This window comes from Lepidochelys kempii, chromosome 9, assembly GCF_965140265.1.
Source record: "Lepidochelys kempii isolate rLepKem1 chromosome 9, rLepKem1.hap2, whole genome shotgun sequence".
Taxonomy (NCBI): domain Eukaryota; kingdom Metazoa; phylum Chordata; order Testudines; family Cheloniidae; genus Lepidochelys; species Lepidochelys kempii.
This window is the reverse complement of record NC_133264.1, coordinates 26,607,931-26,623,217: the sequence shown is the minus strand read 5'-3', so window position 1 is coordinate 26,623,217 and position 15,287 is coordinate 26,607,931. Positions and strand designations below refer to the sequence as shown.

Below are 15,287 nucleotides of genomic sequence, written 5' to 3'. Positions count from 1 at the left end.
CCCTTGCCTTGTGGCAGCAGACGGTGCAATATGACTGGTAGCCGTCATCGTCGTGTCCGAGGTGCTCCTGGCCACGTCGGCTGGGAGCGCCTGGGCAGACATGGGCGCAGGGACTAAATTTGGAGTGACTTGACCAGGTCATTCTCTTTAGTCCTGCAGTCAGTCCTATTGAACCGTCTTATGGTGAGCAGGCAGGCGATACGGATTGCTAGCAGTCGTATTGTACCATCTTCTGCCGGGCAGGCAAGAGATGAGGATGTCTAGCAGTCGTACTGTACCATCTTCTGCCGAGCAGCCAGGAGATGTGGATGGCATGCAGTCCTCCTGCACCGTCTGCTGCCAGCCAAAGATGTAAAAGATAGATGGAGTGGATCAAAACAAGAAATAGACCAGATTTGTTTTGTACTCGTTTGCTTCCCCCCCTCCCCTGTCTAGGGGACTCATTCCTCTAGGTCACACTGTAGTCACTCACAGAGAAGGTGCAGCGAGGTAAATCTAGCCATGTATCAATCAGAGGCCAGACTAACCTCCTTGTTCCAATAAGAACAATAACTTAGGTGCACCAATTCTTATTGGAACCCTCCGTGAAGTCCTGCCTGAAATACTCCTTGGTGTAAAGCCACCCCCTTTGTTGATTTTAGCTCCCTGAAGCCAACCCTGTAAGCCATGTCGTCAGTCGCCCCTCCCTCCGTCAGAGCAACGGCAGACAATCGTTCCGCGCCTTTTTTCTGTGCGGACACCATACCAAGGCAAGCATGGAGGCCGCTCAGCTCACTTTGGCAATTAGGAGCACATTCAACACCACACGCATTATCCAGCAGTATATGCAGCACCAGAACCTGGCAAAGCGATACTGGGCGAGGAGACGACGTCAGCGCGGTCACGTGAGTGATCAGGACATGGACACAGATTTCTCTGAAAGCATGGGCCCTGCCAATGCATGCATCATGGTGCTAATGGGGCAGGTTCATGCTGTGGAACGCCGATTCTGGGCTCGGGAAACAAGCACAGACTGGTGGGACCGCATAGTGTTGCAGGTCTGGGACGATTCCCAGTGGCTGCGAAACTTTTGCATGCGTAAGGGCACTTTCATGGAACTTTGTGACTTGCTTTCCCCTGCCCTGAAGCGCATGAATACCAAGATGAGAGCATCCCTCACAGTTGAGAAGCGAGTGGCGATAGCCCTGTGGAAGCTTGCAACGCCAGACACCTACCGGTCAGTTAGGACTCAATTTGGAGTGGGCAAATCTACTGTTGGGGCTGCTGTGATGCAAGTAGCCCACGCAATCAAAGATCTGCTGATATCAAGGGTAGTGACCCTGGGAAATGTGCAGGTCATAGTGGATGGCTTTGCTGCAATGGGATTCCCTAACTGTGGTGGGGCCATAGACGGAACCCATATCCCTATCTTGGCACCGGAGCACCAAACCGCCAAGTACATAAACCGCAAGGGGTACTTTTCAATAGTGCTGCAAGCTCTGGTGGATCACAAGGGACGTTTCACCAACATCAAAGTGGGATGGCCAGGAAAGGTACATGACGCTCGCATCTTCAGGAACTCTGGTCTGTTTCAAAAGCTGCAGGAAGGGACTTTCTTCCCAGACCAGAAAATAACTGTTGGGGATGTTGAAATGCCTATATGTATCCTTGGGGACCCAGCCTACCCCTTAATGCCATGGCTCATAAAGCCATACACAGGCAGCCTGGACAGTAGTCAGGAGCTGTTGAACTACAGGCTGAGCAAGTGCAGAATGGTGGTAGAATGTGCATTTGGACGTTTAAAGGCGCGCTGGCGCAGTTTACTGACTCGCTTAGACCTCAGCGAAACCAATATTCCCACTGTTATTACTGCTTGCTGTGTGCTCCACAATATCTGTGAGAGTAAGGGGGAGACGTTTATGGCGGGGTGGGAGGTTGAGGCAAATCGCCTGGCTGCTGGTTACGCGCAGCCAGACACCAGGGCAGTTAGAAGAGCACAGGAGGGCGCGGTACGCATCAGAGAAGCTTTGAAAACCAGTTTCATGACTGTCCAGGCTACGGTGTGAACTTCTGTTTGTTTCTCCTTGATGAAACCCCCCGCCCCTTGGTTCACTCTACTTCCCTGTAAGCTAACCACTCTCCCCTCCTCCCTTCGATCACTGCTTGCAGAGGCAATAAAGTCATTGTTGCTTCACATTCATGCATTCTTTATTCATTCATCACACAAATAGGGGGATGACTACCAAGGTAGCCCAGGAGGGGTGGTGGAGGAGGGAAGGAAAATGCCACACAGCACTTTAACAGTTTACAACTTTAAAATTTATTGAATGCCAGCCTTCTTTTTTTGGGGCAATCCTCTGTGGCGCAGTGGCTGGTTGGCCGGTGGCCTCCCCACCGCGTTCTTGGGCATCTGGGTGTGGAGGCTATGAAACTTGGGGAGGAGGGCGGTTGGTTACACAGGAGCTGTAGTGGCAGTCTGTGCTCCAGCTGCCTTTGCTGCAGCTCAACCATACACTGGAGCATACTGGTTTGGTCCTCCAGCAGCCTCAGCATTGAATTCTGCCTCCTCTCATCACGATCCCACCACATTTGAGCTTCAGCCCTGTTTTCAACCCGCCACTTACTCTCTTCAGCATGCCACCTTTCCTCCCGGTCATTTTGTGCTTTCCTGCACTCTGACATTATTTGCCTCCACGCATTTGTCTGTGCTTTGTCAGTGCGGGAGGACAGCATGAGCTCGGAGAACATTTCATCTTGAGTGTGTTTTTTTTTCTTTCTAATCTTCACTAGCCTCTGGGAAGGAGAAGATCCTGTGATCATTGAAACACATGCAGCTGGTGGAGAAAAAAAAAGGGACAGCGGTATTTAAAAAGACACATTTTATAAAACAGTGGCTACACTCTTTTAGGGTATACCTTGGTGTTAACATTACGTACAGAGCACATGTGCTTTCGTTACAAGGTCGCATTTTGCCTCCCCCCACCGCGTGGCTACCCCCTCAACCCTCCCACCTCCCTGTGGCTAACAGCGGGGAACATTTCTGTTTAGCCACAGGCAAACAGCCCAGTGGGAACGGGCTCCTCTGAGTGTCCCCTGAAGAAAAGCACTCTATTTCAACCAGGTGACCATGAATTATATCTCACTCTTCTGAGGATAACTCAGAGAGATAAAGAATGGATGTTGTTTGAACACCAGCAAACATACACTGCAATGCTTTGTTGTACAATGATTCCCGAGTATGTGTTACTGGCCTGGAGTGGTAAAGTGTCCTACCATGAAGGACGCAATAAGGCTGCCCTCCCCAGAAACCTTTTGCAAAGGCTTTGGGAGTACATCCAGGAGAGCCGTGAATGCCAGGGCAAAGTAATCCTTTCACATGCTTGCTTTTAAACCATAGTATTTTAAAAGGTACACTCACCGGAGGTCCCTTCTCTGCCTGCCGGGTCCAGGAAGCAGCCTTGGGTGGGTTCAGGGGGTAGTGGCTCCAGGTCCAGGGTGAGAAACAGTTCCTGGCTGTCGGGAAAACTGGTTTCTCCGCTTGCTTGCTGTGAGCTATGTACAACCTCATCATCATCATCATCATCATCATCTTCTTCTTCGTTCCCAAAACCTGCTTCCGTGTTGCCTCCATCTCCATTGAAGGAGTCAAACAACATGGCTGGGGTAGTGGTGGCTGAACCCCCTAAAATGGCATGCAGCTCATCATAGAAGCGGCATGTTTGGGGCTCCGACCCGGAGCGGCCGTTCGCCTCTCTGGTTTTCTGGTAGGCTTGCCTCAGCTCCTTCAGTTTCATGCGGTACTGCTTCGGGTCCCTATTTTGGCCTCTGTCCTTCATGCCCTGGGAGATTTTGACAAAGGTTTTGGCATTTCGAAAACTGGAACGGAGTTCTGATAGCGCGGATTCCTCTCCCCAAACAGCGATCAGATCCCGTACCTCCCGTTCGGTCCATGCGGGAGCTCTTTTGCGATTCTGGGACTCCATCATGGTCACCTCTGCTGATGAGCTCTGCATGGTCACCTGCAGCTTGCCACGCTGGTCAAACAGGAAATGAGATTCAAAAGTTCACGGTTCTTTTCCTGTCTACCTGGCCAGTGCATCTGAGTTGAGAGTGCTGTCCAGAGCGGTCACAATGGAGCACTCTGGGATAGCTCCCAGAGGCCAATACCATCGAATTGTGTCCACAGTACCCCAAATTCGAGCCGGCAAGGCCGATTTAAGCGCTAATCCACTTGTCAGAGGTGGAGTAAGGAAATCGATTTTAAGAGCCCTTTAAGTCGAAATAAAGGGCTTCATCGTGTGGACGGGTGCAGGTTTACATCGATTTAACACTGCTAAATTCGACCTAAAGTCCTAGTGTAGACCAGGGCTGAGCTGGGGTAGTCTGCAAGTTAATCACACTTAATTGGCCTAATAAATAAAAACATGCCTCAATTATAAAATTCCCACCTTCACTGTCATGTTTTCATTGATTAGTTCCTTCTCATTTACCCAAGAGAGAGACAGTTTTGCACCAAGAAGTGATATGTTTTGGATACCATTCACTGCTTTGCAAAGCCGAGTTACTAATTATAGTAACCTTTCTTAATTCAGTGGTACTTTAGCAGCAGAGTGAGACTAGCATGGCTTTGTGGAGCAGTTAGCACCACTTGTTATATATTAACTGAGAAGAGTTAGGAAAATTCTTTGGGGGGCAACTATTTGCTGTTTGTTTTAAGCTTAAATGAGACATTAAAGTCCCAATTCAACAAAGTAGTTAAGCACACATCTAGTCCCACTGACTTTAATGAGACTTTTCCTCTGTTTAAAATTAAACACACACTTTGTAGGATCAGGCCATTGTGCTCAGCACCTTGCAGGATTGAGCCCTTGTGGCCGTTACACACCCACTGACTTCATTCAGGTTGCATTGGATATAAGAGCCTGATCCTGTACTAAAGAAGTCAATGGGAGATTTGCCATTAACTTCAGTGGCATCAACATCAAGTCCTAAATGAGCACAGATTTTAGCCAAGCAGAATTAATCAGTGACTGAGGGTAGCAGGATTGAGCCTCATAAAAATAACAAAATTTGCTGAGCTTAAAAGCCCTTTAAAGGCAGCTTAATGCCTGCTCCTACTGAAGTCATGACAGGACTTCCATTGACATTCCTGGAAGCAGGATTTGGCCTTATGTGTTGTGCTGTATCTGCTGACTCTCTGTAATTTTTTGAAAGGAAAAATCATTCTTGTACAGGATTTCTTCAATTAGTGTCTAAATAAGTGTGCAGGCACCAACTGGATGGTTTTGTTTGAATGTGTCTTGTGTTCTGGGTCCCTTAGGGTTTGGACTCAGCTGTGCCTGGCCTTAAATAAGTGCACAAGTTGGAGCTCCTTGTGCAAATGCGGGACACAGCGGCAGTCCTAGTTTCTAGGAAGCGCAAAGAGAACACAGTTTGAGCCAGTGCCAGTGCTTGATCCCCAGAATTGGTGGGGAGGCAGCAGGGGCAGAATTTCTTACTCTTTACTGCTGAGATCCAGAAAAGAATAGTTTAAAGGTGATTTCTTGCTTCTGTGGTCTTTCTAAACAAGAATGGTTTACTGAATCAGGGGCTAAAGGCACAATAGAACCCTTACTGTTTACTGAAGGAATTTACTGAAATTATATAAATGTGATAAAATCAACAAAGGCAAAAGTTGTGTTAATACTTTAAAACCTTGCATTGTTAACACTGTGACTAATGTATTGGTTTTGTGCCACAGATTTGTAAACAAGTTCAAATATCTTTGAGAAAATCTGTATGTTGCTGTTTATCTTGTTGTACCAGTCAATAGATATTATTGCATTTCTGCAATTTTAAAGAAGTACAGGGCTATAAAAATCAGTTTCAGTTGTGAAATTCTCAGGGCCATCATCATGAATAAAGTACTTTTAATTTGGTACTTTTCTTTAGGAACAGAATACATACATACTTCAACCACTTAATTAAAACTCAGAGTGCGTTTTATTGGTTTGGGGTTTTTTTCGGTCAAAACTGTTTTCTTCTTTTCTGTGGTGAAATATATAACACTATATTACAGACTTAGACTCCCTTAAAAGACACAGATTTAAACCGGTGTGAGGGTTTGAGAAAGTCAGTCTGATAAGCAGGCTCTGTTTTGAGGGTTTTTTGTGTTTTGTTATTTATTGCTTATGTTAAAAAGTTTGATTTTTAGGGAGAACTTAAAGTCAATGAAAAATAAAAACAAGGAAGAAGTTAGGCCTCCAAGAACTTCATGAAGTAGAGGAGAACTGATTATAAAAATAGCCTCTGAAAAAAAGATTCTTACTGATATATTGAAACATATCAAATAAATCTCCCTGATAATGTAACCCCTTGGGCATATACTGTTCGTATATTAACAGGTCAAATATACATAATATATAGCTGCTATACAGGGATCTGATTTTTTTACTAGTGAAGAGCAGACACACTCTTAAGATCGTAAGGTAAGCAATGGGATTACTGTGCATACAATTGTTGTATAGAGAAACACTTTCACTGACAAGCCTTTTCCTTAACAGGCTCATTACCTGAGCACAAATCAGAATCATTATCCCTTCCCTCACCCCGTGCTGAGTCATTATCAGGTTCCCTGCCTTTCTCCACAACTAATGTGGCTGGAAGTCAAAAGGCAAAGGCACTGTAATGTCCTAACACACACTGAAGTGCTGAACAGCTGCTGCAAGTTCTTAAGTTCTTGCTATCTCAGCAACAGATTGTAGTCTTGCACTGTCAACAGAGAGTGCTCTATGGAATGTGCTGCAGTCTTGTACCAATGGGACTATCACTCAAGACGAGAGGGTAAATCAGTCCCCATACCCATTCATTTCTTGGCGTCTCTGCAAGGACAGCTAATGAAAGGGCCAATTAGTGGGCCTTGATATTCATTTTTGTTCCTTGAGGATACCTGTTGAAGTTATTGTGCCAGGTCACCAGAAGATAAAGACTTTCAGTCACTATTGACCATGTGTCAATGCTAACAATCCCAAACTGAGCACCAGGTTCAAATATTTTAAAAAGAAAAACTGTAATTGCCCCTTTTCTGACTCAGTCCATACTCTCACACAGACAAAAAAAAATTACATTCCTAATGAGATCATGATGCAGTCATTTCATTTTTAATCTTACTTTATGGTTTCAGTAGTTTCCTTTGTTCCTGCACTTGGAGCCATTCCAGTCTCCTTACTAGGTGATGTGTGCTTTGGAACAACTTTTCATTACCAGTTGAATGGGCAAGCAGCAGTTTTAAGATTATTATGAGGAAGGGAACCTATTAGGTAAGCAGTTGTCAGCTAGCAATCTTGCACAGAGTGTTACGCCAAGGTTCGACTCATATAAACAGCCTTCTGCAGCTCAAATTTAAATGTCATCTCTGAGTTGTACTGCAGACTATCCCACGACTGCTCTCTTATGTCACCTAGGGCTCAGTCCTGTAGTCTTCACTCATTCACCAGTCCCAATCTCTCAAGTTATACCTGAGTAAGGACTGTACTTTTGGACACTTAGTTTGGTTTTTACATTTATATAAAGTATGCACAATTTGACAGATAGAAAAGGAGTACTTGTGGCACCTTAGAGACTAACCAATTTATTTCAGCATGAGCTTTCGTGAGCTACAGCTCACTTCATCGGTGAAGTGAGCTGTAGCTCATGAAAGCTCATGCTCAAATAAATTGGTTAGTCTCTAAGGTGCCACAAGTACTCCTTTTCTTTTTGCGAATACAGACTAACACGGCTGTTACTCTGAAATTTGACAGATGTGTCCCCACCCACCCCTGCTACCTCCCCCTTTCCCCTTCGCTCAGTAACATACACAAAGATCTTCATGGATCTTTCTGACATATGGATGTGGAAGTACTATCTTGGGGCTAAACTAAAGCATAGAACGGGGAATCAGGAGAGCTGGGTTATGTTCCCATTTCTGTGACACACTGCCTATGCTTCCCTCAACCTCTCTATCCCTTTAAAAAATGGAGTTAATAATACCTCCCTGTCAGGGTTTTTCTGAGTCTTAAGACCAGATCCAGTGGGAGTCTTTCCAATAAATTCAATGGACAATGGATCCGGCCACTGTTCATTAATGTTTGTAAATACTTTGAGATTCTCAGAGAGAGATGAGGTATAAACATGCAAAATATGATGGTTATTAACATTTTTTTCTTTTCTGCCTATGTGAGATATTATACTTTGCAAAAGCATCATCTTCCTGTTTCCCACCTGTCTCCATAAAGCATAGAGTGATCATTCATCTGAAGGGCTCTGTAAATTGTCTTGTTATGCTACATTTATTTTTAAGTGGGGACATATCTAAATGTTAAGGAAGTAGTTAGCTTATAGTTTATTATTATTATTGGTAAATGCCAAAATCTGATATAATTGGGGATATAACTGAAGGTGCAAAATCAAATTAGAGTTTATATGAATAATAATGAACAAAAAAATATTGCTTTCAGTTAGGCAGGTGAACAAGCTCTTGAATGCCATCTTCCAGTCATTCTCTGTAGATTTTCTACTTGTGATAAAAATGAGTAACATTAAATTCCTTATTCAGTAATGTCACTTATTTTGGTTGTTGAGTTGTTAAGGAAAATTATCTGCAGGTAGGGCTTCATATTTTTGCCATTAATTAACAGAAATAATATGATACTTTACAGTTTAGAGACGGCAGCTGTGCCTCTGGCATCCATTTAAGGAATATGAGAAGCGTCATGTCATAGAACATGGTAAAAAGTAATTTAAGTAGACAGATACTATTAGAAAATAGCTCATCACCATTCTATGATTTTATGCAGCTACCATAAAATAAACAGTCGTGTGCTACTCAGTTTCAGCATTTAAAAAGAAAATATTCAGCAAGAGCACTCTGAATAGCTTTGCCGTCATTCTGTGAAAACATTTGTTTAGTAGAAATTCACAATACTGTACTATTTTTGTGGGTTTTTCTTTTTTTAAATTCTGAGTCTACATTAATCATCATATTTCTCATATTATTTCATCAGTCCTTCACGTTTTCCTCTTTTCCCTCTTTGGCTAAGGATTTAAGAACTGATTTATCTGCTGCTGATTATTCAAACCATTCACTGGAATCAGTGACTCAGCATCTCATGCTGTCAGGGTGTGTCTGTGGCACAGGTATGGTGCTGCTTGTGTGCCATTGTAAATGCCATAGTGTAGATGCTTCCTACATCAACAAAAGAGTTTTTCTGTCAATCTAGGTAATCCTCCTCTCCTAGAGGTACTAGGAAGGATGATGGAAGAACCTACACCTAGCTGCAGCTACATCCAGGAGGAAGCAGGTGTTAAGTTGACCTAACTACAGAGCTCAGGGCACAGCAACGTAGCTAGATCAACCTAAGTTTTAGGTGTAGACCAGGTCAAAGAACCTTATTGAATGGAGTATTTGCCATGAGCTCAACTGATGTAATACATAAAGACAGAGGCCAAGCAAACTCATGTCCCTGGGGCTTAAAACAAAGTTGAGTTTAATCAGCACAGAGTTGGGGGTATCTGAAAAAATATATTTAATCTAGCTTCCTGTCATTTTTATTTTTCTGGTGTAACATACCATGTAACATTCCTGCCAACTCAGAAATTCTAAAAGCCATGAATGTTGACAGGTTATAAAATGCAGCTTGTCTCCTCCGTGTGTTAATGAATGTACTAAGCATGCTATTTAGTATGTTTTCCAGTAATTCAAGCAGGATCCTGCAAGCTTCTGAGCACCTCTTTTCAAGCTCCTGAGAGCTTTTGAAGGCATTGCAGGATTATGCTCCTAGTTATTACAAATAAGAAACTTCCTTAGCTTGCTTAGTCCAGTAAAAGTTATCACCTAGAACCTCATTGTCTTCCCCCCTGCCCTATTTGACTCCTGGATGTGTATGATTAGTTCAGCTGTCTCCTCCTGTTACATCAACAGAAAACAAAAATGTTCGGAGACATCTTCTGCTGGAAAATGTCTGTGCAGATTTCTGCAAGCTGTGTCAGAGACCAATATCTCAAGGAGTAAGCAACAGCATTGAGAGCAGTATTTCCTCAGCTCTATTATAGATTATCAGAGAGCAACACTACAGTCACTCAAGCCTGTCGTGGTGACAGATCCACAGTGACAGCTCCCATATTTGCTTTGATCAGCTAGCCTGTGGTGTCAACTTGAGATCAGAGGATACAGGCTGAAAATGGGCAGGATGCTATTGTCAGGGAAGTGAAATGGATCTGTCATTCACTGGACAATTTAGATACAATTTACCAAACAAGAGAAGTGTGTCTAGGGTGGATCAGAATGTGGTGGTGATAATTGTGAAAACAGATGAGGTCTTGAAGGGCTTTTTGAGCTGTTAACAAGACAGATAGACATAGATTGCCACATCTATCATCATCCACTCTCTTTTCTGCCAGCAAGTCCTTTGACTTCTTGCATATCACAGGAGAGTTCATTTTAGTTAATGGAGAAATACTTTTCACAGAATGAAATTAGCTGGTTTGAAATATTTCTTATTTCTATTTTACTAATTCAGTGATTCCCTGAGGCAGCCTCAATTGTTTATCTACGCAGTTGGAACTGTAGCTCAGTTCCAGAATCCTGATAAATTATCTCCAGTTACTAAAGTGCTCCTTTCTTAATTGGTGCAAACAATACTGAATCAAAATAAATTGTCTGCAAGAATATTCAGTATTACTAATACAGCCAGTATTACTAATCTTAATAATCAGATTCAGTTGATTGTATTTTTTTAGAGGTTATTACTGTCACCTGTGGTTCTGAGAAAGTGCTTTTGCAAGTATTGTATTTCAGTGATGGGACCAGAGTTTCAGTCCCAGCCCTCCACTTTTGCATGTCCAGGTGCTTGCACCCACTATATTGGGTATGCATCTGTTTTCATTACTGAAGGGTCATTGGCATGTAGAGATCAGGCAGCTGGTCAACATAAAAAAGTTAAGGGACAGCTCTCTACAGTGTTTTGTTAACAGTATAAAATCACACATTTGCATTACGGTGTCTGATCTGTTGCATGCTTCCTGCTTGGAAACATGCTTTTTTATCTGATCAAATGCTCCCAACTGGCCATGTTTCATCACATCAGATAATAGAAGTCCTTAAAACAGTGGTTCTCACCTTTCCAAACTATTGTACCCTTTTTAGGAGTCGGATTTGTCTTGCATACACCCAAATTTCACTTCACTTAAAAGCTATGTGCTTACAGACTCATACATAAAAATACAAAAGTATCACAGCACACTATCACTGAAAAATTATTTACTTTCTCATTTTGTCTGTATGAAATTTTAGTTTGTACTGACTTTGCTAGTGCTTTTTATGTAGCCTGTTGTAAAACTAGGCAAATATCTAGATGAGTTGGTGTACCCCCTCGAAGACCTCTGTGTACCCCTGGTTGAGGACCACTGCCTTAATATACAGGATGAGTGATCATGCTCTCAACAAAGAATGCTCACTTAATCAAAATCTCTTAACATGAGTAACAAGTTTTTTGTTGTCCTTTCAAAAACATTTGTGTGAATTCATTGCTCATGAGAATAAATCTGTCATCGCTCCAGACAAAGTGTAGGTAGGTGCTGGGAGTGCTCTAGCCATGAACTGAAAAATCCCTGCCAATCTAGTCCTTGGCTTCACTTCTGATCTTGCGAAACTTTGTGCTGGTTTTGTGACTTTGACAAAAGGATGAGGTCTCCAAACCCATTTCCTCTTGAGACCTTAATGCAGAATTTGAACCTAGATTTTCTCCAGTGGAGAAGCCAGTGCACTGAGAACACCTATTGACATCCTTGTGTGCCAGACACATAACTGGGATAAGGTAAATGGCATTTAGGAGATGAGTGCACAGCCTTTTCTCTCTGGAGACCTGAATTCACTATCTGGATTTAGGTCACATGTGAAAATGACTGTTTGGAACATCCAGATACCTGTCCATGGGTCTTACAAAGTAACCACACTGTTTCGTGTCCACTAAAGAGAGGCCCAGGACTGGAGTAGTAGGTGTGTTGCTGCAAGTGAGGTCTAAAGTGCATCAGCAGAGCTGCGTAGAGAAATTTGGACACTGCCTTCCTTCACTCTGCTTCATTCCACTGCTGTGTGTCTCTTACTTTAATGACAGTCTTCAAAAAGGTTCTGTGCAGAATGACATAGGCTTTACTTGTGCTGGGGCATACCACTGATAAGCTTGGAAAATGCTAAATGAAAGGAAGGATGTGCAAGCATCTGGATACCACAGGCTTTGCACAGATGTGTTTCAAAACTAGTGAAAACGTAATCAAATTCCTCTTCAGAGTTGACTGAGGTTAGTCAGTAATTTACTGTGAATCTGTCTAGAGATCCAAATAACAAGTGTGTAGTAAAGTAATTAAATACTAATTGCAAAGGAAACAAAGGTAACCCCAAGGTGATATCATGTTAAATAAACTATTTCCACGGTGGGCCCAGTTTTCAAATTTAGGCAGCTAAACCAGGTGCTCTGCTTTCATACTTAACTCCTGATACAAATACTTGTTTTGTATGCCTCAGTACTCATTTACATGCACAAATGTGGGATTTTAGCATCCACATTTGAAAACTAAGCTCTGTGGTTCCAATTCTGATCTTGCTTACACTGATTTTGCACTAGCACAGATCTAGTCATACAGCTGATAGCAGTGGAACTTCTCCAGGTTTATGCCTGTGTACGTAGAATCATAGAATCTCAGGGTTGGAAGGGACCTCAGGAGGTCATCTAGTCCAACCCCCTGCTCACAGCAGGACCTAATCCCCAATTTATTCATCCCAGCCAGGACTTTGTCAAGCCTGACCTTAAAAATCTCTAAGGAAGGAGATTCCACGCCTCCCTAGGTAACCCATTCCAGTTCTTCACCACCCTCCTAGTGAAAAAGTTTTTCCTAACATCCAACCTAAACCTCCCCCACTGCAACTTGAGACCATTACTCCTTGTTCTGTCATCTGGTACCAATGAGAACAGTCTAGATCCATCCTCTTTGGAACCCCCTTTCAGGTAGTTGAAAGCAGCTATCAAATTCTGCCCACTTCCCCCGGTCCTTTCTTCTCTTCTGTAGATTAAATAATCCCCGTTCCCTCAGCCTCTCCTCATAAATTATGTGCTCTAGCCCCTGATCATTTTTGTTGCCTTCTGCTGGACGCTTTCCAATTTTTCCACATCCTTCTTGTAGTGTGGTGCCCAAAACTGGATACAGTACTCCAGATGAGGCCTCATCAATGCCGAATAGAGGGGAATGATCTCGTCCCTCGATCTGCTGGCAATACTCCTACTTATACAGCCCAAAAGGCCATTAACCTTCTTGGTGACAAGGGCACACTGTAGACTCATATCGAGCTTCTCGTCCACCATAACCCTTAGGTCCTTTTCTGCAGAACTGCTGCCTAGCTACTCGGTCTAGTCTGCAGCAGTACATGGGATTCTTCCTTCCTGCAATCTACAGAAGTGAGATCAGTGTCATTTAAAATAGCAGAAACTGGCAAGTGTACAGGATTCTCTGAAAAGCCTCACATGGGGCACAGCTCTGTAGCTGTTCCATAGCTAGTGGTAAGGATAGTGTCTTACTCCATATCTGCCCAGCACACAGCTGCTCAGACTGGGTGGTGACCAGAGGAGGTAACCCCAAAATTTTAAATACAATAAATATTGATAAAATTACTATCTCATACCGGATTCAGCAAGTCCTGTATGAGCATCACTGAAGAGACTCTTCTGGGATGAACATGTTTATTTTCAGTTACATTCAGATGCTAAGAGCTTACTAACATCAGTTGTTTCAGGGCAAGGGCTGTTTGTGAGGGGGGGTAGGAAGGGGCTTGCAGTGTATAAAGTTAGCTCTTAACAGTACATATTGAGGAACATCTGCTAAATGAATTTTTATTCTATGGAGAACAAGAGCTCTTCTGAACTCCTTGACCTAAAGACATTTTGAGAGTGGTGTTATCTTTCGTTTAATAAAAAGGATGGCAAACAGGATGGCAGGGCTTTGCTATTGACCCACCCTGTTAGCAATTGCTAAAAGAACGTTGCATAAAGCTGCTGAGTGAATTCTGCTGACTCGTGACCGTAGAAGCCTATAACTCCACCAGGCTGTCAGGCCAATAGGAGCTGGGGAGGGGGTGGGGCAGTGCCTGTGGACGGGGAGCCACGAAGGGAGGGAGCATGTAGTGAGCAGGGGCCAGGGCCTCAGGAAGGGGCAGGGCTAGGGTGTTCAGTTTTGTGCAACTAGAAAGTTGGCACCCCAAAGAAAATTAGGGTCTGGAGCAGCAATGTCTGAGCAGGGAAATCCTTGCAGCAGACAGTCTTGGGGAGTATTACTTTGTGGTGGTGGTTTTTCAACTACCAATAAAGCCAAAGCACAAGTAGATGGTAAGATTGGGCTATGTATGGGCTGTGCATGCTCTGTTTTTAAAGCACAGTGGGAACTCCACCTGCTCACAGAGATCCAGAGATGGGGCTAGATTGTGCCGTGGCTGAATGCGGATGTGCAGGGCAGTTGAAGGAGGGCAGTTGACCCACTCTGTACTACTGTGACTGCAGCACCAGGCACACCAAATGCTCCCTGCATGAGCAAATGGACAAAGCCATGGCTCAGTTTCCTCTTGCATGCAGGCCAGTGGACCTGGCAGGGGAAATATGCTGTACCCTATAAAGGGCTAATGTAGATTATTCCTTGTCAGTGCAAGAGGAGAGCACCAGATGAATTGTGCCTGAATGGGAAGTCCCTGGGAAACAACATCCCTGGGGGTTACTACTCAGGCAACTCAGCTTATGTAATACCCTTTACTCAGGTCTTTGCCTGAGACTAGTTCATGGTTAGCATGAATTTTCTGAGTTGAGTAAAAGAGAGATTGTGCTTGAGACTTACCAGAGTAGTTCAGTTGCATAGTACAACACATTAGAGTAACAGAATAAGAGAGGATTTATATAATCTTATTTACTGAACAGTAGGCTTAATGTATAACAGAATAGACAAATACCAGTATGAAATAATTTGACCTTAAATCCTCTTAGCTGGAGAGATGTAAACCTACAGTAGTTTTAAGCAAAGCCAGTAGGAAATCTTCCCCCGCTTCAAAAAAATCAAGTGGAGCCTTAGCTGTACCAATGCAGAATTAGGAATGGCAACAGTCTTCCAAAACTCTCAGTTTTCTTCTGCCAAATACATGTACTATAAAAAGCAAGACTCATTGTTTATTTCTAGCTCCCCTCAATTAAAATTGATCAGTGCAGATTAAATTTCATGATAACCTGCCTAAGCAATTAGTGCTAGGGCACAGTTTGGGT

At 43.4% G+C, this 15,287-nt stretch overlaps 1 protein-coding gene across 22 annotated transcripts in view; it reads left to right on the top strand.

The window, feature by feature from the left end:
* The window catches only part of MBNL1 (muscleblind like splicing regulator 1), a 199,527-nt gene that overhangs the window by 120,566 nt on the left and 63,674 nt on the right, over window positions 1–15,287 (top strand). For 3 of the 22 annotated variants that reach the window (XM_073359646.1, XM_073359644.1, XM_073359645.1), the window contains one exon: window positions 642–2,972. The exons of the other annotated variants lie outside the window; for them this stretch is intronic. In XM_073359646.1, coding sequence (XP_073215747.1) covers window positions 642–2,045 — 1,404 coding nt within the window. In that variant the 3' untranslated portion in view covers window positions 2,046–2,972. Of the gene's footprint in view, window positions 1–641; window positions 2,973–15,287 lie in introns of those variants that run through there. 22 annotated transcript variants of the gene reach the window in all.